The sequence below is a fragment of the Ziziphus jujuba genome, chromosome 8 (assembly GCF_031755915.1).
Source record: "Ziziphus jujuba cultivar Dongzao chromosome 8, ASM3175591v1".
In the NCBI taxonomy this organism is placed as follows: Eukaryota; Viridiplantae; Streptophyta; class Magnoliopsida; order Rosales; family Rhamnaceae; genus Ziziphus; species Ziziphus jujuba.
In genome coordinates, this window is record NC_083386.1 from 6,445,805 (window position 1) to 6,470,193 (window position 24,389).

A 24,389-nucleotide genomic window follows, 5' to 3' on the forward strand; every position below is an offset into this window, starting at 1 on the left:
GAAAAGTAGGAAAATATAATTTTAACAGCAAAAATTTGTAATTAAAACTTAAAACAAAATACAGCTTAGTTTCTCTATAATTAATACAAAATTTAAATAAGAATTATATTATAATTATTTCTTTATCAAAAAAAAATATTTTTGTTATCAACTAATTGTATGAAATAATTACACTTCTATATTCTATATTTTTTTTGAAAATAATTACACTTCTATTATTGTTTTTTTTAATACGCCATACACTTTTATCATAATAAGAACCTTGATTAGATAACTATTATATTGTTAAAATATTATAGATAAATACTATAATTACATTAAATAGCTTTCATAATGTGATAATTATGAACAAAAAATATATACAAATAAGTTAGAAAATGAATTAAAAACAGGAAAAAAAAAGTAAAGAAAATGAAAAATTAAAAACTAAAAAATACACGTGGCTTTTGGAGAGAGAAGGAAAGAAGCAATTATAGAGAAACTAAGCTGTATTTTTTGCCAATTATGTTTTTGCATAACATTAATTAAATAATTGTAATAATGTTATGTAGGAGACTACCTGGCACTCACCGGAGCTCCAATCAAGGGTGCTGAAATGCTTGCCTGCGGTCTATCAACACATTTTGTCCCTTCAAAGGTGGTTAATTGAGCTCCAATTTTTTATTTGAAAATTCCAACAAACTCAAATTATTTTGGGTTAGTAACAATTTTGCCGCCAAACTACTACGCACTTTTAGTTTCCCTGCAAACTTAAAAATTAAAACCCTTTTCCTTGTCAAATTTAAGTCTAATCATGTAATTGAAAAAAACAAATTTGATGAAATTAATCATGTACATTTCATGTAACTAACTCTAAACCCCTTTTTCTTCAATATCGTATCTTTTATTTTTTGTTAGATTACTTATTAGTGTCTAAAATTTTTAGACATGATTTAAGTTTGGCACATAAAAATTTAAGTACCACAATCCCAAGAACAATTAAATACCTATCTAGCTTCACTTCCACATCCTTGATGCAATTATGCCACAGGCTCGATAATTGGTTCCACTGGCAAGACCTAACTGGTACTCAAATTTTAATTTGTTCGGTAAAGATGAGCTACACGCAGATTCACCAACTTACTCTCCTGCTTTATAGTTCTTTTACCAAGTTACAACAAGTTTGCATTGATAGATTCGTCCATACGTGATGGAATTTAAACGGATCGCATTGACCAAGGTCATAGCATCGCAAAGCAATTTAAGAAACCACCACCAAACAAGCAAATAAACATAGAATAAAAATAGCAACTGACAAATTGTGTGCGATTATTTACTTCATACTCCTAATTTTTAGTAGTTCCAAACACACAACATACGAAGAACATAATTCCCAAACCTGAACATTCACAATCAACCAGAATCCAACACTACCACCACGCACACAATAGGCTAAAATCCATAAAGGTCAAACTCAAACATCACCACCTCCACGAAGGCGGAGCACAAGGTGGAGTGTAGACTCCTTTTGGATGTTATAGTCAGCCAGAGTGCGCCCATCCTCCAGTTGCTTGCCGGCAAAAATAAGCCTCTGCTGATCAGGAGGGATCCCCTCTTTGTCTTGGATTTTCGCCTTCACATTGTCGATTGTGTCCGAACTCTCCACCTCAAGAGTAATTGTTTTGCCGGTCAGAGTTTTCACAAAAATTTGCATCCCACCACGAAGGCGCAGTACAAGATGCAAAGTTGATTCCTTCTGGATATTATAATCTGCCAAAGTCCTGCCATCATCGAGCTGCTTTCCTGCAAAGATAAGCCTCTGCTGATCAGGTGGTATCCCTTCCTTATCCTGGATCTTTGCCTTGACATTGTCTATCGTATCAGAGCTCTCAACCTCAAGAGTGATGGTCTTTCCCGTCAAAGTCTTGACAAAAATTTGCATCCCACCCCGCAGACGAAGAACAAGATGCAAAGTGGATTCCTTTTGGATATTGTAGTCAGCTAGTGTTCTACCATCCTCCAGCTGCTTTCCAGCAAATATAAGTCTCTGCTGATCTGGAGGAATCCCCTCCTTGTCCTGAATCTTTGCCTTGACGTTATCTATGGTATCGGAACTCTCCACCTCAAGTGTGATAGTCTTTCCAGTCAAAGTCTTGACAAAGATTTGCATTCCACCCCTCAACCTTAGAACAAGATGCAAAGTGGATTCCTTCTGTATGTTGTAATCAGCAAGAGTCCTACCATCCTCCAGCTGCTTTCCAGCGAATATAAGCCTCTGCTGATCAGGGGGAATACCCTCTTTGTCCTGTATCTAAGTCTTGACATTGTCAATTGTATCAGAACTCTCCACCTCAAGGGTGATGGTTTTTCCAGTCAGGGTCTTAACAAAAATCTGCATTCCACCCCTCAACCGAAGGACAAGATGCAAGGTGGACTCCTTCTGGATGTTATAATCAGCAAGGGTCCTACCATCCTCCAACTGTTTTCCAGCGAATATAAGTCTCTGTTGGTCAGGTGGGATTCCCTCCTTGTCCTGTATCTTAGCCTTGACATTGTCAATAGTATCGGAGCTCTCCACCTCAAGGGTAATAGTCTTGCCAGTAAGAGTTTTCACAAATATTTGCATGCCACCTCTCAACCTGAGAACCAAATGAAGGGTAGATTCTTTCTGGATGTTGTAGTCTGCTAGTGTCCTGCCATCCTCAAGCTGTTTCCCAGCAAAGATGAGCCTCTGCTGGTCAGGTGGTATCCCTTCCTTGTCTTGAATCTTAGCTTTCACATTATCAATGGTGTCGGAACTCTCAACCTCGAGAGTGATGGTTTTCCCAGTGAGTGTCTTCACAAATATCTGCATCTGTTGCATGATTCACTTAAGTGTTAAATGGAATCAAAACTCCAAAACTAGCTCGAGTTATTATGTGAAAGTTTTTACATAAACAACATAACAAATTTATTTCCGTACCATACTTTCAGTTTTTCTACAACAATCTTTACCCAAAGAAATCAACCTCATTCATGCGTGTTATAATAAGCGATAAATAAGAATGAAACACACATAGTTCCTCAAGGCATTATCAGAGAAATACTTCAGGAATAGCGTACAGAAACTAAAACCAGAAAGCTTTTAAAAGAGGAGGGACCGCAAACCTTCTGCAACAATCTAAACCTAATGGAAGTACCAAAGAATTGAACACCACATATATACAGAAAAGAAAAACGCATATACAGATGCTCTGGATTGAAACAAAAACAAGAAAATAAAGAAAATCGAACCACGAAATAAGGAAAATAAACAATTTATTACGATACTTCCAATCAAGGAACAAAAACAACCAATTTATTACATAAAATTTCAATTGTTTCAAAAAAAGTAAGAACAATAATATGATCTCGAACAATTTTTATCTCCAAAATTTTCATCAAAAAGAGAGAGAGAGAGAGAGAGAGAGAGAGAGAGAGGGGGGGGGGGGGGGGCGGGGGAATTCTTTAAATCATAAATCAAAATTAAAATCGAACCTTAACGACACCGATTACACAGCAAACTCCGCCAACGATTTGCCCTAAATCTACAATTTCTAATAATTTGATGATAATTTCCTCCAAAAAAAAAAAAACCTATGCAGACAGATCTCTATAGATCTACTATTTTTCTTATTCAGATCGAAGGAAAAAAAATAATATCGCATATAATTCGAAAATTATCAGACTTACCTTGAAAGCAAAAGAAGGAGACTCTGTATCTTCTTGCTTTTTCTTTTTTTTTTTCTTTTTTTTTTTTTAATGGTTTTGAGCAATGGTGGAAATAAAATCTATCGAAGGAAGGTATATATAGGGCGGGTTCGAGGCTTGAGTCGGTGGTGGTAGCCAGTTGGAATATGAACACGCGTCTTTTTGACTTTCCTTTCTTCCTAAGAAACCAAACGGCGTCTTTGGGCTTCGAAAGCCCTGGACAATCCTAGATATCCCTCTAAAGCCCAATTTCCCCTCTTTTCCACTTCAATATATTGTATATTTTAAAAATATATATTTCAAAAATTATAATTTCCTCCCTTTTTTTTTTTTTTTTTTTTGTGGCTAGGAGCACAATAAATCTTTTATTCTAATAAGACAAAAATCAATCTAAATCAGCATTTCTTTTTCTTTTTTTTATCACAATTACTTTTGTTATTTAATTAATTTTATTAAATAATATATTCTTGTAAGCAATTGTACATATAGTGAAATAATAATAATAATATATAAAAAGGTAAATGTTTTAAAACAAGAAGAAAAAAAATGTAATATATGCATGCAACTTTTTATTTTGAGCGCAAAATTCTTTTTGGGATAATCGGGAAAGATAATTAATAAATAAGAAAAAAAATATTTAACATATAAAATGAGAGAAAAATGAATTTAAAATTTATTTTTTCCCAAAATTGATTTTTAAAGGGGCTTGTTCAAAAACTGTTGAAGGACATTTTTCTCATGGAATCCAACGGCAGGTGACAAATGCAATTGAGAAAAAATGTCAGGGAACCTTTTGCAATTAAGGCAAGCCTTATGGGGTACAGGTGTAATATATTCTAATTTAAATAAAGTTTTAAGTGTTGGATTAGTGTATAAGAATTTTTGAATTTTTATTGCATACATATGTAACCAAATTTGATTATGCATTGTCCCATCATCTAGGAGGATTAGAGAATTATATCGTAATAACATAAGCATTCAAATTGAAATTTATTTTAAAAGTGGAGGTGAAGATGGTTTTGTCTTAGTCACGTTTTTCTTCTTCAAAATTGAACTCGCAAATGAGTATGCTTTTTTCCGACTAAATCAGAAGCCTAAGTAGGGTAACCAACCAACCCATATGGCTCATTGACTAAGTATTAAACAAGGCATACTAAATTCAATTAGCTTCCTTGCTTTAAATACTCTTTGATATAATAAAAATTGGAATCAAATTTTCACAGTATATGAAACTCCTGCAAATTACAAGTAAGACAAGAACTATAGGACGATCTATTTCTCATTTGTTAATTTCTTTTACACCTTTTTTTTTTTTTTTTTTTTGGCCTCTATTAGACTCTACACTTTTAGGTCATATTCAAAATTGGGTTGAATATCTAAGTCCAGTATTCTTTGAAGTTCCTCCATCTAGTTTTAACTTGAACTTCATGTCCTCATTATTCCTGTGTTTCCAAATCTTCTCCCACATTCTTCAAGATTCTTCTATGAATACTAAATTAGAATATGTACACAAATCACGAAATTATTAACTTTTTTTTTTGGTACAACATGATTTATATATATATACATATACAAGTATAACTCAATAATGCATCTACTCGAGTAAAAATGAATTTTACATCGAATTATTTATGATAGGACACGTATATATAGCAGTGGACCTTGTATCATTTATGATACAGCATATATATATGTGTGTGTGTGTGTATATATATATAGCAATGGAAACCCTCAAGGATAGAGCTAGGCCTAGGCAGTGAAAGAAGGGTGAATCAGCATTTTCTAAAACTATAGATGTGAATTGGGAAGATCTTCAACTTCCTCTTTGGCATAATATGACCAACAAAGCAAAGGCACGAATCTAGCCTAATTGCACTATATAATCAAGGAGACACAGGTAGCGCTTTCAACATTCAAATGCCATCAGTACGATGATTATTTCTGTGATAATTGAACGCTCCAAGTTTCCAACAATAAGAAAAATGAAAACTTACAATATCAATTCAATATCATGGTTGAACAAGTTTTCATATTCATGTTCTTGTCATATGATTGATCATATAACAAGTGATAATAAATTTTCAATATGAGTTTAAATATAAGCTCATTAAATCAATAGTCATTAGATTAAAAGTCCATAAATGAGGTAAATAACATTTACCATATGAGAATGAAACAATGAAGTATTTCAACAATCATCCAAGATGATACAATTTCAATTGGACCAAGCTATCCTCTATTACAACCATAAACAGATCTTAACAAACTAAACCAATCAGTTAAAATAAAAGCTACAAGAATATGATTAACTAAAACTTGGTTAAAATTTCTACATCCTTATAAGCAGTTCTACTTACCAGTCTCATGATATCAGACTCAGCAGTGTCATAACTAGATCTCAGCACTGCTACTTTTCTTTTAAAAAAATTTATCTGCACTTCCCTTGCAAGATAGAAAGATGACAAACACGCTGTAGTTCCTGTATGAGTACTAATATAAGGAGAGTTTAGTTATGAAAAAACTTTAAAAAATGTGAGAAATATGAATGATGCTGCTTAACTGAAAGACTAGAATTAAATTCCATTTATTGGTTAAAAAACTGAAAAGCATCAACCACAAAATCAATAAAGCATTCAAATTTATAATCCAATTGTGTTTCTAAGAGAAACCTCCTCTCAGACTAACTGTTAAAAAGAAAAAAATTGATTCTTTATTGAACAAACTTTATTCAACAATCTTGCTGTAATTGTTTCATCCAAAAACATGAATGAAAAGTTAAGAACTAATTATCAGTCTTTCTCATTAAAGCAAGTCACATCGACAAATAGCCTTCCAAAGAAGGAAAAAAATAGAAATTTCACCTCTAGTCCACTAGAAAAGGACTGTAATGATACCCACTGTGAACTTGTGTGTGTGTGTGTGGAATAAGCAGATTGCAATCAAAGGGCATTCAGAAACAAAAAGAGGTGAAAGGGCTCGCTTACATAAAAGACCTGAAAACATAGGCATTGAAGCAGAAAATTTGTGTGTCTCCTAGATATTACAGGGTGCCCTTCACGAAGATAAGAAATTATCTATTGATTTCAGTAAATGGTAAAATCTAAGCAGTAAAATCAGCCTAAGGTACCAAATATAGGAAGCGCCATAATTGTTAAGGTTGCACAGAAGAAAAAGGAGAGACCCCAAAAACAAAGAGATAAAAACACAAACAGGTTAAACTAAATACTAGAAAACAGAACTTAAAGGATCTAAAATAAGTCAAAGAAACAAAAATGGGGGAGGAAATTGCTTTTTTAGTCATACAAACAAAGAATGCGAGAGTGCCATCCACCAAATAGGGATGTTATATTTGGTCCACCACCTACACATATCGCCATTCTTTTTCACAAAAAATTTACCAAACAGTAAGGCAACCTTATATTTGCCTTGCCAATCTTCAAAAAACGGTTGAGAACCAACATAGGCACCATCGGACTTCCCCTTCTTGACCCTCTTCCCATTCAAATCACTTGTTTGATTTTCACTCCCACAACCTCTAGATTCTTCCCAAGTTACCCTAACAAAATGAATAATTCAGACTGCTATTTTCATAGAAATGCCACTTGTGACTTTCATTTCTATATATCATCATTCTAATACTTAAATTCAACAAATTTTCTATCAAGACTTCTACTTCAGAGACTAAAATGTCAAATGGAAAAACTTAAAAGTATAATGCAACAATTTCACATGTAACAAAGAGCAAAACAATGCATATGCAAACAACAAGACAATAGTAATTACAAAAAATTAATCATTAGACGAGGAGCTGGTAGTCTCACCTTAATTACCATGTCATGTGAAATAACATGTTATATAACTTGTTTCTTGCTTTGATACATATCCAGAAGCTGTGGAAGTTTTTCCTCATATTCCATGACAAAGTTCTTCAAGAATTTATCCTCCGGCAAAATAAACCCAGAGCCCATCTTTTTCTTGTCAATATGACCCTTTAAGATCAAAAACTTAAGTATAATTGACCTCGGAAAAACCCTCCTCTCAAAGCTAAGAAGAAGAACAGTTGGATATTTGGAAATATCATCCACACTCCATCCCAACTTGTTCATGAAGAAATCCAAGGACTTGTTCAAACGCTCACTAGACGAGTTCATCACCTTCGGTTGCTTAACAACCAATGACCGGACCTCCTCCTCCGACCATCCAAACCTCTTAAACACTTCCAATTTCGATACCCACTTGTCCTTCTTCATCCCCGAGAAGGTACACACGCCATGGATGAACATCACGCTCGAAGGGTCGAAACCCATTTCCTTAACCACCCTCACGAATTCACTGAAGTCGTCTGCGAATCGAGACAGAGCTGCCGGCCTCACAATTATCATCTTCTTAATACAAGCATCCGACACGCCATGGCTTCTAAGAGTTTCGATGTTCGGGGCCATTGTCTCCGAGAACTTGTGAATGACCCAAGTTCCGCGCTTGACTGACAAGAGAGAAACGATTTCAGCCTTGTTATTTTTGAAGAATGTCTTGAGGAACCCAATACAGGGTTCGATTTGCTTGTTCAAGCTCCGCAGGAGAATGGTGGGGTCCGTGGAGACAATGCTGAGAAGAGCTTGGCCGGAAATGCCGTTCTTAGAGAGGAATTCGAGCTTGGGTTTGAGATTCTTTTGTGGGTCCGATAACAGGAGAGAAGGGAATCTTGAAAAGATGTCGGCGATTTGGGCGGAAGAGAAACCGTAGTGCCGGAAAAGCTCGAGCACGGAATCGGATTTCGCAGTGGGTTGACGGCGGATGAGCTTGGCCGCCGTGAGAGCTGAATCTGGGGAGAGGCCGAGGGAGTTTATGAAGTAGTCCACAGTCGAATCTGATGAAGAAGAAGGAGGAGAGAGGGTGGAGAGGGATTTGAGGAATAGTTGTTGTCCAATGGCATTGGAATTGGCATTGGAGGTTGGGATAATGAAAATGGCGATTTGAGGAAGACGGATAGGTGTTTTGGAGAGAAAACGAAACATTTTTGGGAAATGAAGAATGGAATCGAAGATTTTGCTGCAAAGAAAGAGTTTTCACGGAGCTAAAGACATGGAGGTTTTTTCTCTGCTCAGTCTGTTCTTCCCCTTTCTTTCTCTGTTTCTATGTTCTTCAACGGCAAATTAAAATATTACTTGAAATCTTTCAAGAAGAAAATAACTAGCGAAAAATCTGCCTAAAATAAAACCAAAAAACTCTCGATTTTTATTATTATTGTTTTTGCAAAATGTTTATTTAAATTTTTTCAATTTTGTATTAATTATAGTTAAAAACTCACATTTTTTTAAAATCATACTTTGACATCTCTATTAGTTGTTTTACTTAATTTTTATAATTAAAAATTTTGTATATAATTATGACCAAATTAGATGGTTTAAATAAATTTTTTCAAAATTATAAAACTAATTCAATTTATTAAATTTGTACAGTTAAACAAAATTCCTAATTTAACTGATTCAATTTATTAAATTTGTATAGTTAAACAAAATTCCTAATTAACAAATTTTATTTATATTATATATATTTTCATTTTTGGCCTTCTCACACTCTTTGCATAAGCTTTTCCCAATTTTTTCTTCCCTCAAATAAAATCAGAGTCGCACAAGGAATAATATTTACCTCGCACTTGTAACAGCCACCGAAGCTTAAGATAAAAATCACGATTTGGGGAAGATGAGAGGGGTTTTGGAGAGACAATAACATATTTTGGAAGTGCAAAGAAGAGTTTCATTGAGCCATAGCCATGGTCTTCCCTTCTCTTCTCTTTTTCTTTTTATAGTTCTACAACAACAAATTATTATTATTACTATAAAATCCCTTTTGGACATTTTCATAAAGAAGAAAAAAAATTCACACAAAAAAAAAATATATATATATATATATATTTATTGTGATTTTGCCGTTAAATAAATATTAAAATATTATTTTATATTATTTCAAGAAGGAAAAAAACCAGCTAAAATTTTGAGTGAAATGGAACAAAAATGCTCTCAGTTTTTTCAATTTATATAGGTTTTTTTTAAAAAAAAAAAATCATAGTTATTATGTTTGTATAATTCGTCTTTTATTGATTTTGTCACATGAAAGTCACGTGCCAATATAAAAGAAAAAATAACAAAAAAAGAAAAAATAAAAACTCACGAGTTGGCGCGCAATACAAAGCTCCAAATTCCGACACTGCTTAGCCCATTCCTCTCCCTTTCTAGGGTTTTAGGACAAAACCCCTCCAATCCTCAACTTGCAAAACCATAGAAATGGAGCTCCAATACCTTACCCTATGAACCCGTCTTTCTTCAAAACCTCGTCGTTTCGTTCGGACCTTTGTCCAATGGCCTTCTCCTACTCCGGACTCCGTTTCTCTTCCATCCTCCGCTGCCGCCTCTCTTCCCCTCTCTTCCCTTCTCGCTTCTCCCGGCTCCGGCCGGACCTCCCGGAGCTCCGATTCCTCTCTTCTTATTCTACTACACCTCGGTTCCGGACTCTCCGGCCGGTGAAAGCCAGACGCAGGGACGAGCCTGTGAAGGAGGAGGAGGGAGAGGATGGAAATGGGAGTGTGTTGGTGAAGGATAGGAATGGGAATGATGGTAGGGTTGTGCCAACTGAGCTTCATAAGGAAGCTACTGATGCTTACATCGCTTATGCCATGTCGGTTTTGCTTGGCCGGGCTTTGCCAGATGTTCGTGATGGTTTGAAGCCTGTGCATCGAAGGATACTGTGAGTTGGTTTTCTGTGGATTGTGTTGTGTTGTTTGGTTGCTGAGAAAATGTAGGATGTACTATGAGAAAATTAACTAGAAATCTGAGAAAGGAACTTCTTTTTTGTTGTTTGTGAAATGAACGGAAGACAGATAAGGAAATTGGAGTTTTATACTCAAATTGGATATTTATACTTCAATCTTTGCTCGAGTTTTAAACATGTTGAAATTAATTTGTCTTTTTTCATATATTAGAACGAATTAAGTTGGTTTTTATGTCATAAATCTCAATTTTTGGCTTTTTTTAAAACTTTTTTCGAATTTAACCTTTCGTTTATTGTAGGAAACTTCTGTTCAATGGACGAAACGTTCACTGTTAAAGTAGTTAGAAACCGACAGCCGAACAGTCAGTTATATCTTTGTTTTCTTGTTTTATAATTATTTTGAAAAACGTTGCATGAGATTTTCAGTAAAGAATCTGGGAATTTGTATCTTCTGTTTATATATGTTACCCATCTTAAGATTTATTGGACACTTGTCAGCAACTTTTAGAAAGAGAAACTAATGAGATTCTATGGGATTTTATAAACTAATTGGAGTTGTATTTACATGGTTATTTACAGGGACATATATATCCCATATGTAATAGAGATTGACCGAAAACTATGTCTATACTATCTCTTTGTCTGATTTTCCTGTGTCTGGTGATCTATGAGCGGTATACTGATGTTTTTGTCGATTGTCAGTCTCTTATTAGATGCTCAAAGAGAACAGTTTCTGTTATTGTGCGTTAAAATTTTCTCATATTTAATGTTTGTTTAACAAGTTGCTAATTAGGATGAGTCTTATGTTCATGTGCTTGTAAGATTTAAGCATCATTTGCCATTATGCTTCATAAACACATTTTGAAGTTGTATCAATGATGTCTGAACATTGATTTAATTTGTATGCTGCAGATTTCTTTCAATTTGGATGTTTTCTTGGTATGGTATTGGCATACACATATATTTTCCTATGAAATTGGAGTAACCAACTAGTCACTGGTTTGTTTTCAAACTAGGTTTGCAATGCATGAATTGGGCCTTTCTTAGATGCTCAAAGAGAACGGTTTCTGTTGTTGTGCGTTAAAATTTTCTCGTATTTAATGTTTGTTTAACAAGTTGCTAATTAGGATGGGTCTTATGTTCATGTGCTTGTAAGATTTAAGCGTCATTTGCCATTATGCTTCATAAACACATTTTGAAGTTGTATCAGTGATGTCTGAACATTGATTTAATTTGTATGCTGCAGATTTCTTTCAATTTGGATGTTTTCTTGGTATGGTATTGGCATACATATATATTTTCCTATGAATTTGGAGTAACTAACTAGTCATTGGTTTATTTTCAAACTAGGTTTGCAATGCATGAATTGGGCCTTTCTTCAAGAAAACCATTCAAGAAATGTGCTAGAGTTGTTGGAGAGGTAAATAATTGAAATTGTTGTTTTGTTTTGAATGAAGCATCAATACCCTTTTTCCCCCTATAAATAATGTGGTGTTATATCTTTCTCTGCTTTATATGCAGTTAACTTCTATGACGCTGTATGTCAGGTCCTAGGTAAATTTCATCCACATGGAGATAATGCAGTTTATGATTCTTTGGTGCGAATGGCTCAGGTAATTATTGTATTTTCATTGATGAATAAGTAAATTTATTAGATAACAGAAGAAAAATGCACATTGAAATGAAACTAGAGAATCCCAAATTTTGGTTTTACTGGACTTTGGATGTTGTGCATAACTTTGTAGAGATGTTACTGTTCACTGATTGTGTGTGTGTGTATCTTTCCTCTCCTTTCCTTCTTCCTTTCAATTCTATAAATGTTACTATGTGCATTGCAGAAAAAAGAAAAAAAATAGAGTTTTTTAATTTCTTTGGAATGCTTGATATGTTCATTTTCGGTCAGAGCCCTGTTGAAGCCCCCACTTGCTCTTTCATTTTTATTTGGTCTATGTAAAAGTTATTCACCTCCTTTTTTTTAATTACTTGAATACTATTTCAGGATTTTTCCTTACGATGCCCGCTAATCCGAGGGCATGGGAATTTTGGTTCGATTGATGCTGATCCTCCTGCTGCCATGCGGTACACAGAGTGCAGATTGGATGTATGTTCAAATGTTTTAGTTTCTCCTTATCATATTATGGTCATGCTCAGAAGAACCTTCAATACCTATGATGCAGACTGAATGATAAAATTCTCCATCTTCTATATTAAAAAAAACTTTAAATTCTTTACTGCTTCTTCATCTTTCTTCCTCATGATATAAATGGGAACTATATTGTAACTTTTACCTACATTTAAATTAATCAAAAATTAATGGGAAAGGTTTTGTCCATTGTTAAATCTTTGTCTATTGCACGTTGACTTAGAGTGGTGCTCATGTCCGTTGCAGTTAACATTTTGAGAGTGCAGGAGAGCTGTTATTCTTCAAGACATGTTTATCTTGGACAGATCATTCATGGAAGTCTGTCACATAACCACTTAGCCAAACACTTGTGTCATTGACAATTTGTATGCTTTAAATTATATTCATTTGGAAAAACCAAACTTTTACTTCACGTAAATTGCTTGTCTGTAACTTTGGAGTGTAATGATTTCATGCTGTTGCAGGAGCATGCAGGCATTTTGTAGTGCTTTTGTCCCATATTTGCATAGCACTTCATTAGTTTAAGCTTGGAAGAAAAGATGCATCTTAAGTTTAGTTTTTAAAACTTACAAGACATGGAAGCAATACCACATTTATGACGATCTTTTTCCCAAAAAAAGGGAGTTTTCAATATTGATCTTATCACCATATCTTAATTGTGTATGTATCTGAAAGATGACCAAACACATCTGCACAAAAATAGGACCTATTAGTGTAAGATTGTAAAATCTGCATAGATATTTTTGGATGATTGTTGTTTTGTTGATTTCCACATTGTTTTACTTACCATACTCGTAAATTTTATTCACATGACTTTTCTACATGTATACCTTTAATTTTTAAGGTGTTTATGTATCTTGTGATACACAAAACCGTAAATTTAAAAATTTTTAGTTGACAGAATTGATGATTGAGAAATTTAGGTCTCAAGGAATAATTTTTTACATATTTTTTTTTGCAGGCACTCTCCGAAGCAATGTTACTAGCCGATCTAGAACTGGATACAGTGAGTGCTGTTCCTTGCGTTACATTGTCATGAAAAACTATTTTTCTGTCATGATCAATATCTTTGTACATTATATGTTTCATTTACAGGTTGATTTTGTTCCAAATTTTGATAATTCACAAAAAGAACCATCTCTTCTGCCTGCCCGACTTCCTACTTTATTGCTAAATGGTTCTTCTGGGATTGCAGTAAGTTGGCTTTGCTGTTCTTTTTCAATACTTTATTATCCTGGATTTCAAGAGTTGCTTCTGCTCCTTTCTCTTATCTTTTACACAATTGTCTATTGTTTATTCTCACTAGGGTACAATTGTTTTCAGGTTGGTATGGCAACCAACATTCCTCCTCATAATCTGGGGGAGCTGGTTGATGTTCTGTGCGTTTTAATTAACAATCCAGAAGCTACAGTAAGCACTGAAATCTCCTGGCCTTATTTTACAAAGTCTAGTAACAGTTGGAATTTTTGGCACTTAGGGAAAAACATTGGTAATCTTTTTGGGATGAGAAAACTGCATGTGATTATATTAGAATCATTTTGTTGGCATCAGTTTGCTTAGTCTAAAACTAGATATTAGAATCATTTTGTTGCATCAGTTTGATTAGTCTATAACTGGATACATGGGTTAGTATCAGTTGGACTAGACTTTTGTGTTCTGTTGTTTTGAAAGATTAAATTTTTCCTGTTTTTATCCCAGAAATCCCATTGTGGAAAGATGGCCCTAAGGATATTATTTTGGTCAGTCCAACTGTTGGGGCATTTGTTCTGACATTCTGTTGGGCAAGTTTGATGTTTGAAACTCCTCAATTCTTGGGGTGTATGTTTACTCAACCAGATCATCCATCATCTTTGTATTAATATTTTCTACAATTGGGCACTTTCTAAGTGTCTGAGTAAAATGAGGGAAACTGGATATACTTATTCACTATTGCTTTTGTTTTCCTTTTCCCTTCATGCTTGATTTTGTGGTTCTCATATTTTTGTTTGCTCTGTGGTAGCTGCAAGAATTGTTGGAATACATGCCTGGACCTGACTTTCCAACTGGAGGGCTGATTATGGGAAACATTGGGTAAGTTAAATATTTGTTGGTTTTTTTCACATATGCAATGTCATGGGACGTTTCAGTTCTTTCTCTAAATTGTTTTTACTTGCACTATGTCTTGTATTTGAAAATGTTTTGGTGTATATTTATTTTGTTAAGCATCCTAGAGGCATATCGGAGTGGGCGAGGGCGTGTTGTAGTTAGAGGAAAAACTGAATTTGAATTGGTTGATTCGAAGACAAAGCGAACTGCAATTATCATAAAAGAGGTTAGACTGGCTATTATATATGTTTTGGTATTAGTCGATTAGATAAAATTCATAGTTTTTATTTAAGAGTTAATTAAGTAGTGTTTTTTTTTTTTTCTTTTTGAATGAAACAGATCCCTTATCAGACCAACAAATCCGCACTTGTGGAGAAGATTGCAGAACTTGTGGAAAATAAGGTAATGATTCAGTATTGCAAATTATGATACAAAAGTTATTAATTTGCATGTCTTTGTTGAAGTCAGTTTGGTGATGTTTATGTGTATATTTGTTGGATGATTAACATTTTAATTCTAGTTCCGTGATATCCATTATGTCTACGTGTTTTTTCCCTGTGATGTTTGATGAGTGCCTGTTCTATATATGGATGAGTGTGAAAGACTTTTGCTGGTTTTTAATTGCCCTATTTTTTATCTTAGCTGATATACCTTGTTTGTAATTTATGAGAAAAAGGAATGAGAAGAATGATTGAGTGGTGAAGGTCTAAGGAAGGGACCTGCTCCTTCTATCTAAGTTTACCTGTTTGGCTGACTGAAAAAGAAAAAGAAATAAAGGAATGTCTATGCTAATTTTAAAACTTGTTACCATTTTTGTCATTGTTCTGCCAATTGGATTTTTGGTTGCTTTATCATTTACATGACAGTTTTTTTTGTTTTGTTGCTATTCTCATATGATGCAGGAGACTGGATTATACTAATTTTATTCATCTTTTCTCTTAACAGAGTCTAGATGGAATAAGTGATATTAGGGATGAAAGTGATCGTTCAGGAATGCGTATAGTCATCGAGGTATGAAGAATAATTGTAACTGTGTACTTTGAGTCATCTAACCTCTCCCAGTAATTAAATAAGAATTAAGTGATTATTCACATATCATTGAAAGTTTGTGAGGAAAACAGTTCCTTTTAGGTAACAGTACAATTTTTTTTCCTCAAATTTTCAGCTCAAGCGAGGATCAGAGCCATCAATTGTCCTCAACAATCTCTTTCGGCTCACGTCTCTTCAGTCCAGTTTTAGCTGTAACATGGTGGGGTAAGTTATTCCTTCTAGCTGTCGATAATGTGAAAAGAAATTTAAGATTATGAACTTTGTTGCATTACTGTATGTGAATCAATATGATATTACCAATATGTGGTCATCTGTTCTAGATTCAATTTTAATGCTTGGGTGTGTCTTTGACTCATAACCAGTATATTTAACTTTTGTTTTTTTGACATATCTCTATCTCATCCTTTAAGTTAGAAGTGAAACTTAAATGTGGTTTTGGGCTTAGGGAAATGCATTGCTTTATTGGAAATTCTGTGGAAAAATATCTATAGTCGCTCAAATTTTAGAATCTTCATTGTGAATGAGAAACGATTTAAACTACAAAATAGAAACATAGCTGGGAATTAAAAAAAAGGTTGAAATACAGCCTCAAATATAACTTAAATTTTGTAAAATTGGTTATTTTTTCTTTTTTAAATAATAAAACCAAATAGCCCACTAGAAGTTTGTGGAAAGAGTAATCTCCTCTGTTACTGTGTCTCATTCTATTGATGAGCCATGTAATAAAATACAGTTTTCCTTTAGATAATTGAAGTTTTTTCTGTTGTTCACACATGTTGCCACTATTGATGAATCATGCTTTCCCTTTCTTTCACCATGCCTTCTAACTGATGTTTTATTTGGATCTCAATATTCTGTCTTTCAACAGTATTCTCAATGGACAACCTAAACTGATGGGTCTGAAGGAAATGCTGCAGGTGAGTCGTTAATTTTCATGTCTTACATCTCTTTCTCTTGTTTAGGCAATTGCATTCATGCACAAAGACATCCATATATAGTTCTCTTTCTTATTTATTCCTCTTGCTTATTTTTTAAACAATAATGGTGGAGGTTTTAGCACTGTGTTGAGTTTAATGATTTACCATTTTATTTGATAAACTTAAGTTGGGATGAGTTTTATTTTTGGATAGGAGTATTTAAATTTTTGGCTACTTATACTCCTTTTTGGATTTTAATACAAGTATATTCTTCTTTTTGAAGAATAATAAAAGAAAAAGTAAAAATTTGGGTAAAGTGCCTTTGTAACTTAAGTTTTAGTTTTGAAACAAAAGTTATGCATTGTGTAGTTCACTTCTTATCTGGCATCTTATTTAACTAGTTTTATGATGCACTTCACATTTTGATTGTAGTATGCTTTAGTGCTTTTCTTATTTCTGATACATAAGGAGCTTATAGAGGAACTTTTGTAAAACTATTTATAGGCATTCTTAGACTTTAGGTGCTCTATTGTTGAAAGACGTGCCAGGTTCAAGCTTTCCCAAGCACAAGCAAGAAGACATATTGTTGAGGTATGTTTATTTTACTATAAAAAAATTGTTAAATCATCTTATTTAAAAATTATTTAGAGATGCTCTTTGGTATCAATAAATTATGTTTCGTTAACACTAAAAAAAAAAAAAAAAAAAAAAAAAAAACACTAAAGATTATTACGAGATGCTTAAAAAAGAAAAGATTATTACAAGATGCTTAGGCATCTATCATATGCTTCATGAATTATTTAGTTTTCCTTTTCACACTGCATATGGGGTTATTTTATCCTCTATCTGTTTTATAATATCTGTTGTTTCTATATAAGTGTGTGGTTATAGCTACCTTGTGGGTCTTGCGGTTGGAAAAAATTCCTTCTGGGTAGAATTCCATTTTTGGGTCCATTTGGGCTTCCCTTGTCTAAGGATTTCATTGATTTAAAAGAGCTGGAAAGATCTTATCTAATTTCTTTTATAGCCAGTGGTATATGTTTAACTTTAGATGATACCTCATCCTCTTCAAATCTTGTACTGTATTCACAAACAATGAAATGTATGTTCATTATTAATATATCTATAGATATATATGGTCTTTCGGTGACTCCATATTTATCTGATTATGTCATCATGCTGCAAAATGAGTTGATCCTTACAAATTTGTTACTTTGAATTAGAAATGTTGATTGGGTTATGGGCTGTATAAACACTTTTTGAGTGATTCCTGCTCTTTTTTTTGGCTTTGTCATGTTTAATGTATGCTTTTCGCTGTGAAGTTAACTCATACTTTTGTGTACCTATAGGGTATCATTGTGGGGCTTGATAATATAGATGGAGTGATTCATTTAATAAGGGAATCTTCAAGCAATGCAGTCGCATTAGCTGGTCTGAGGAATGGTAAGCTTCATTATTTGGTTTTCTTCCTCTTAAATGGAAAATTGAATCTTTTTGTAAATAGTGATACTATTTTGCCCTTCCTTTTTCATCTACTGTTTGATAATTGTTTTACATCATAGTTTATTTATTTTGTTTATGAAGTTTCCATTCGTTTCGTCTAGTACTTAGTTGTGGTAGGGTATATAAGTTATTGATCCATTCTCCTAGTGAGGCTTGGATTTTGAAGAAATGTCTAGTATATGCTTTCCATATACTATCTACCTAACTAGCGTTGCTTTACTGGAACAAAGAAAAAAACAATAGAAAAGCTTTTGACTAGTGGATGAGAAATCAGAGACATGAACTTTAACAGTTAATCCTTTTCACATTTTTGTGTGACCAATACTTTTCCATATGTTATTAGTTATGTTTGTATAATAGTATGTTTCTTAACTTCTGTTAACAGCTACTCATGTAGTCTTGATTATTGCAAACTTGTCATATGCCTGTTTTTAGTATCCTTAAATTTATTGTGATAGCTGCTTTCTAAAAATTTATGTTGTTGAATGAATGATTTTTTCATTTTCTTGACTGCAGAATTCAATCTCTCTGAGAAACAGGCTGAAGCTATATTAGACATTAACCTACGAAGACTGACATTGCTTGAGGTATGTTGTTATCCAGTTATGGATGTATTCTCTATTTGCTTTCTTAGATCCCTTAGGTTTTAGTGTGCTATGAAATTATATTAAACATATTTTCTTCTCCAAGTACAGAGGAAGAAATTTGTTGATGAAGGTGAATCCCTGAGGGAGCAAATATCAAAACTGGAGGAACTTTTGTCAAGCAAGAAACATATATTTCAGGTAAATTACATAATTGATCAGGCTTTGAGTATTACTGCAAAGTTCTATATCTGAGCAATCACCAGTCAGGTTATTTAGATGACTTGTTGGGTCCACCTTGTAATTTTATGAACCCTTTCTATATTGTTAGAGGTTGTTTGCCTGTGTGTTAATTTCAGTTTAAGCTTCATTATTCTTGACATATATATATATGTATATATATTGTCTGCTAACGAAAATGCATTAATAAACTTGAATATATAACGGGCAATGATTAAAAATTATAAAAGATATGGATGTTTGTTTATTTTGATTTCACTTGCTCAAACATTGATTTCACTTGCTCAAGATCTATGAATGTTCCTTTTCTATGCATCTGTTCTGTGCCTGTATTAATATTGCAGTTTGAAACCCGCATCTAGGTTCTTTCATTTCTTCCAATTGTACTATTATCCATAAATTATGTTCATTACAGTGTGCTGAACGTTTTTTTAGGTAATAAAAGAAGAAGCAATTGAATTGAAAAACAAGTTTTCTAGTCCAAGGCGATCAATGTTGGAGGATACTGATGATGGTCAACTTGAAGACATAGATGTGATTCCAAATGAAGAAATGCTACTGGTACAAGAAAATACCCAAAATTTTCATGAATATTTCTTGTTTCTTTACTTAAAAAATATTTATATAATCTGCTTATGTTATTTTTCTGTTGTTTTATAACAGATAGTTCTTTCGTTAGATTAATTTCTCTTAAATTTTCAGGCCTTTAGTGAAAAGGGTTATGTTAAGCGAATGAAGCCCAGCACCTTTAATCTCCAAAATCGTGGGACAATTGGTAAATCTGTTGGGAAACTCAGGGTAAATGATGCAATGTCAGACTTTATTGTTTGTCGTGCACATGACCATGTCCTCTACTTCAGGTATTCCTAATTTGTATTGGTCTATTTATTCTATTTGGTTTAGTTTTATTGATCCAAGTGGTGTGTGGATCAAGATTACATGAACTCCTTTTTTCACTTTATTGTATATCCTGAATGATATAATGAAAGGTTAGGATGTCATCAAATGCTTTTATGCAGCTTAGTCCTTTGCTTCCACAAGAGACGAGGAACTTTAGGCGTGAATTCCTATTTAAATTGCAATTTTCCTATCCATGACTTTGATAATGCTACTACCTGTGGCATGCCAAACAATATTTTTTGGTTAGGCTATCTTAAACTAGTATCATAAGGAATCATTAATTGTTAAAGATGGCCTTGTTTAATTCCAATGAGGTTTTAATTTGTAGATTTAGGTGGCTTTCGACTCTAAGTAGTGCCCTGATAGATTTTACCTTTTTGAACCTTACAAAAAGATGTGAATCCAACTGGGAGAGTTATACCTTGTATTTTTCCATCTTGAAGATGATTTTGTTTCCTAGGCTCTTGCCATCATAATTAGTTTGCAGCAATTATATTTCCAACTATCCAAAAGAAGAAATGGTTCCATCTTGTTTGGATTTTTAGTTGTTATTGTTTTATCTTAATTTAAATATATTTTCTTCTAAGATGACTTATAAAAGTTATTTTCAGTGACAAGGGAACAGTGTACTCAGCTCGTGCATATAAAATTCCAGAATGCACCAGGACAGCTGCTGGTACTCCACTGGTTCAGGTATCACCTTTTTTTATTTTTTTGTTTGTCAGTTGATTCTTTTGTATCACTGAATATTTGTCTTATTCATTTTATGCTGGAGCCAGATCCTGTCTTTGTCTGATGCTGAGAGGATTACATCGGTTATACCTGTTAGTGAATTTGCTGGAGATCAGTTTTTAGTAATGCTTACAGCTAATGGATACATCAAGAAAGTCTCTTTGAGTTCTTTTTCATCAATAAGGTCAACGGGAATCATAGCAATCCAACTGGTTTGTACTGTCTTCCTGATTTATCATTGGCTTCTTGATTGTATATATTGTTATTTTTCAGCTTATACATTAACTGAACAGGTTCCTGGGGATGAACTTAAATGGGTACGCCGTTGCACAAATGATGATCTTGTTGCAATGGCTTCACAAAATGGAATGGTCACTCTAAGTGCCTGTGAGAATGTAAGTTATATTGAGGAGTTTCTAGTATCTATTCATGAGTTAAGATGCAGTTTAAACCTAAATTAGTTTCATATATTAACGTGAGGTAATGTTATAGATGCTCTATCATAACTGGAGGCTCCTCTGATTCACTATTTCAGAGATTAGTTTTGAGTATTATTACCTGTAAATATGATAATCATATAAAGAGGTGAATAGAATTTGAATGGTTTGTAAACTTCTTGTTTCCAAGTCAAATTGTTTTCCCGAGATTCCATTATTTTGTTTATTTATAAAAAATAATTCTCCCCTTTCATGGCTTCATCTTGTATGCTTCCATGTACCTGGGTTGCTCTCCACCTCAATGGTTACTTATATAACATAAAGTTGTGAAGTAACTTGAACCTCATGCCCACCTACTAAGGAATCAACCATCTTAAAAAATATAACCAGGGGTGGTTATAAACTCTACTATGAGAATTTAATATAACCAGGGGTGGTTCCTACCTGTAGTTTGTTTGAAGGACCATGTATATTCTTGGGATATTTCTGTTCCTTCACTAATGGTTTTTGTGATACAGATTCGAGCACTAAGCAGAAATACTAGGGGTACAGCGGCCATGAGACTTAAAGGAGGGGATAGGATGGCAAGCATTGACATTATACCAGCAGCTATACGGAAAGACTTGGAAAGGCTGTCAGAATCTCCACATAGCAAGTAACTTCTTTAACAATCTTTTGGATGCTTTCTATACTTTATTACTGATTAACTGCATAGTAATTTGTAGACTGCTAGATTAATAGGTAATGCACTAGAAATACCTACCTATATGATCCTCCAACTAGAAAGATAAAGAGGTTGAGGTTTGTAAAAATAGAAGGTGATTAGATTCGTTTCATGCTATTTTTCGAATTTGGATTCTACTAAGGAAGAGAGAAAGGACTTGTTTCCATGGAAAGTTAAGAATTCTAACATGCATATTTTTTAAGTTGTGCACATTTTTCTCTGTAATTTTCTCTTAACTAAACAATGGAAACCTACTTTTCTTTTTCACCTTTAGGGGGAGGTGGAAGGCATTTTTGGATAAGATGAAAGAAAGTCACTTTTCAGCATCATCTACAATTAACAACTATAAATCACTATTTAGAAAGATTTAATTGATTGAGTCGAGAACAAAAATTGCTCATACCCGAAAGTACCATGGGTAGTTGTGAGGAAAGTTATGGTTATTAAGAGAGGATTTAAGTAAATATGGTCTAGGAGTGGGGTTGAAAGGTGGAATAATATCTAGTTGAAATTGAGATTTAGTTTATATCAGAATTGTTTTTCTTTGTCAAGTAAATATTTCCATGATTTTATGATAATAGCATATTATATTTGCATTCTCCATTATTTTCACAGTGCTAAAGGCCACAACGGTCCATGGTTGTTGTTCATATCTGAGAGTGGATATGGAAAGCGTGTCCCTGTGAGCAGCTTTCGTTCATCGCCTTTGAATAGAGTTGGTTTGATTGGATACAAGGTATTCCCAGCATCAATTCGTATTCCCAGCATCAATTCAAACTTCATTTAAAACTCTTAAAACTCTTTAATTTCTCTTGTCTTGATATCTTTACTGCTTTGTTTTCAGTTTTCAGCTGAGGATCGCTTAGTAGCAGTTTTTGTAGTTGGATTTTCGCAATCAGGTAATCCTGTGATTGGCATTCTGAGGCTAGTTGATAACTTCTATGAGCATTCTCCTAATATTTTATTCTGAGGCTAGATGATAACTTCTATGAGCATTCTCCTAATATTTTTGCTTTTATTTTATTTTATTTTATTTTTTAAAAATAAACAGAAGATGATGAAAGTGATGAACAAGTGGTTCTAGTAAGCCAAAGTGGTACAGTGAACAGAATTAAGGTGCGGGATATCTCAATACAGTCTCGTTACGCAAGGTAATTGTGGATTGAGTAATTTCTATTTTTAAAAATAATATTGGCTTCATATTACTTGTCTGTTTTCTTTTTATTATTCATTTTATTTATCCAAAAGAGAATATGCTTTGTATAGATACTGAATTGTGGGATGATGTCACTTCTGCTCCTGCATCCCTTCCTAAAACAATATGATAATTTGTATTTCCTTTAACAACTATGTAACAATTTGATTTCTATGAACTGCGACAAGTACTTATTGTGGCCTTTTAGTAGGCAGTGCTTACTTGTTCTTCACTTATATTTTCGAGGTTTTTCTGTTCTTTTTTTCTCAGAGGAGTTATTCTGATGAGGTTGGACCATGCTGGGAAGATTCAGTCGGCTTCATTAATCTCAGCGACAGAGTCCGAGTCCGAGGAAGAATCGACGGTTGCTATTAATGGCTAGGATGCTGATTTTGTTGTCAACTTATTTTTTGGCCCTTTGTTTTCGGATTTCATCCACAACTATATGGTCTCATATGCAATGTAAATGAATCAGGAAGAAGTGAATACTCCATGTATGTAGCTGGTAGGATTGATGAAAGTAGCCGAAGTCTGTACAGGATTATTCCTTTGTATTTGTAGATCGATCTGCACAAGGGTCAAATAGTGTTACAAACATATTTCTTCCCTAGAGTTTCTGCTAATTTTGACTGTGCCTTACTAAAACCTGTTGTCTGGAATGCCACAGAATCACCCCCCCCCCCCTGCCCCTTCTTTTTTTGGCTGAAGAATGCCACAAAATCTTTTTGAAGGACAAATTACGTCTAGTAGATTCAACAAGGAATAAAACTAGGGCAACTTGTTTACTCGATTCTTAATATAAATTATAGGATGCCAATGGTTGAAAATAAATGGATATTCAAAGTCTATGTATGTAAAATATAATTATTTAGTACATCCCTAATCTTTTATAAACGCTTATTTTATTGGACAAAGTTGGGAGTCTTTTGTCGCCAGCCATATGGAACATTTAAATAGTTAAAATGTATATTAGGAATTAATATATAATTTTTAACATTTAAATAGTTAAAATGTATATTAGGAATTAATATATAATTTTTGTATTAACTTATGGATGACCACATCAGGCACCTTGAAATAAAAGAAAATTGCAAATATCCGCAGGCAGTAAAAAGACTAAGGGATAAACAGGAAAATATAAGAAAGAGAAAAGATGAATAAATAAAGAAATAAATAAAATTGTCCCAAGATACATGGACTTGATTTGTATGTTAAACTTATTGCGTCTTTTACATTTAACACCCCATGTTTTACCGTCAACTTTTTTTGAGTGCTAGCATAATTAATTGTTTTAAGAGTAATATATTATAATAAAATTCCACTAAAGATGACTTAAAGAGGGGTTGATCCCCAAAGAGAGAAAAAAGTTGTCTTTTCTTAATTTTATGATTATTATTTTTTAA

At 33.6% G+C, this 24,389-nt stretch overlaps 3 protein-coding genes across 7 annotated transcripts; 1 reads left to right on the forward strand and 2 right to left on the reverse strand.

The window, feature by feature from the left end:
- Positions 1 to 1,284: 1,284 nt before the first annotated feature.
- On the reverse strand, positions 1,285 to 3,624 carry LOC107412890 (polyubiquitin). Its single transcript, XM_048470156.2, is given in 2 exon segments — positions 1,285 to 2,833; positions 3,496 to 3,624. A coding segment is annotated over 1 exon segment (1,380 nt). The 5' UTR covers positions 3,496 to 3,624; the 3' UTR covers positions 1,285 to 1,453.
- A 2,191-nt stretch (positions 3,625 to 5,815) lies between these two features.
- Positions 5,816 to 8,882, reverse strand: LOC107412946 (uncharacterized). 4 transcript variants are annotated; one of them, XM_016020788.4, is made up of 2 exons: positions 7,530 to 8,881; positions 5,816 to 6,187 (listed from the first exon to the last, which is right to left on the reverse strand). In XM_016020788.4, exon 1 carries the CDS (start codon positions 8,721 to 8,723, stop codon positions 7,560 to 7,562), a length of 1,164 nt encoding a protein of 387 aa, XP_015876274.2. In that variant the 5' UTR covers positions 8,724 to 8,881; the 3' UTR covers positions 5,816 to 6,187; positions 7,530 to 7,559. The 4 variants fall into 4 exon arrangements, with proteins under 4 accessions (XP_015876274.2, XP_015876273.2, XP_060675689.1 ...); XM_016020787.4 differs by having other exon boundaries at positions 5,816 to 6,198; XM_060819706.1 differs by lacking the exon at positions 5,816 to 6,187 and adding an exon at positions 6,241 to 6,760 and having other exon boundaries at positions 7,530 to 8,882.
- A 1,005-nt stretch (positions 8,883 to 9,887) lies between these two features.
- On the forward strand, positions 9,888 to 23,631 carry LOC107412954 (DNA gyrase subunit A, chloroplastic/mitochondrial). Of its 2 annotated transcripts, none has more exons than XM_016020802.4 (27): positions 9,888 to 10,452; positions 11,827 to 11,896; positions 12,024 to 12,089; positions 12,476 to 12,577; positions 13,581 to 13,625; positions 13,715 to 13,813; positions 13,943 to 14,029; positions 14,619 to 14,689; positions 14,822 to 14,930; positions 15,044 to 15,106; positions 15,650 to 15,715; positions 15,870 to 15,958; positions 16,623 to 16,671; positions 17,176 to 17,262; positions 18,021 to 18,114; positions 18,691 to 18,761; positions 18,870 to 18,959; positions 19,434 to 19,559; positions 19,701 to 19,858; positions 20,510 to 20,591; positions 20,678 to 20,842; positions 20,924 to 21,025; positions 21,586 to 21,722; positions 22,407 to 22,527; positions 22,636 to 22,690; positions 22,843 to 22,942; positions 23,257 to 23,631. In XM_016020802.4, exons 1-27 carry the CDS (start codon positions 10,016 to 10,018, stop codon positions 23,366 to 23,368), a joined length of 2,853 nt encoding a protein of 950 aa, XP_015876288.3. In that variant the 5' UTR covers positions 9,888 to 10,015; the 3' UTR covers positions 23,369 to 23,631. The 2 variants fall into 2 exon arrangements, with proteins under 2 accessions (XP_015876288.3, XP_024927780.2); XM_025072012.3 differs by having other exon boundaries at positions 10,400 to 10,452; positions 11,998 to 12,089.
- Positions 23,632 to 24,389: the final 758 nt, after the last annotated feature.